Source organism: Penaeus monodon, chromosome 30 (assembly GCF_015228065.2).
Source record: "Penaeus monodon isolate SGIC_2016 chromosome 30, NSTDA_Pmon_1, whole genome shotgun sequence".
NCBI classification, from domain to species: Eukaryota; Metazoa; Arthropoda; class Malacostraca; order Decapoda; family Penaeidae; genus Penaeus; species Penaeus monodon.
The window spans coordinates 34,560,558-34,560,835 of record NC_051415.1 but is presented as its reverse complement, the minus strand read 5'-3'; the positions used below and the strand labels follow the sequence as shown (position 1 = coordinate 34,560,835).

General features: G+C 55.4%; 1 protein-coding gene across 1 annotated transcript in view; it reads left to right on the top strand.

Moving 5' to 3' along the window:
- Positions 1 to 278, top strand: part of LOC119592434 (alpha-1-inhibitor 3-like) — a 14,695-nt gene that overhangs the window by 12,651 nt on the left and 1,766 nt on the right. Inside the window, exon 18 of the mRNA XM_037941258.1 lies at positions 38 to 250. Coding sequence (XP_037797186.1) covers positions 38 to 250 — 213 coding nt within the window. The remainder of the gene's footprint in view (positions 1 to 37; positions 251 to 278) is intronic.

Genomic DNA, 278 nt, shown 5'->3' with positions numbered 1-278 from the left:
TTTATATAGATTATACACGCATACCTCTTCACCACAGGACACAGTTGTCGCTCTCCAAGCCATGGCGCGATACGAGACCCACAGAGAGCAAAAGACGCTGGACGTTGACGTCACCATCTCCACCAAGCATTTCTCTGTCTCCCTCAACGTCACCGAGGACAACAGGCTCCTGCAGCAGCGACATACAATTTCCCGCCTTCCCACTAAAATCAGAGTCAGCGTGGAAGGCCGAGGGTGTGCGGTCGTGCAGGTGGGGCCATTCGGAGCGGTGCTCTGCC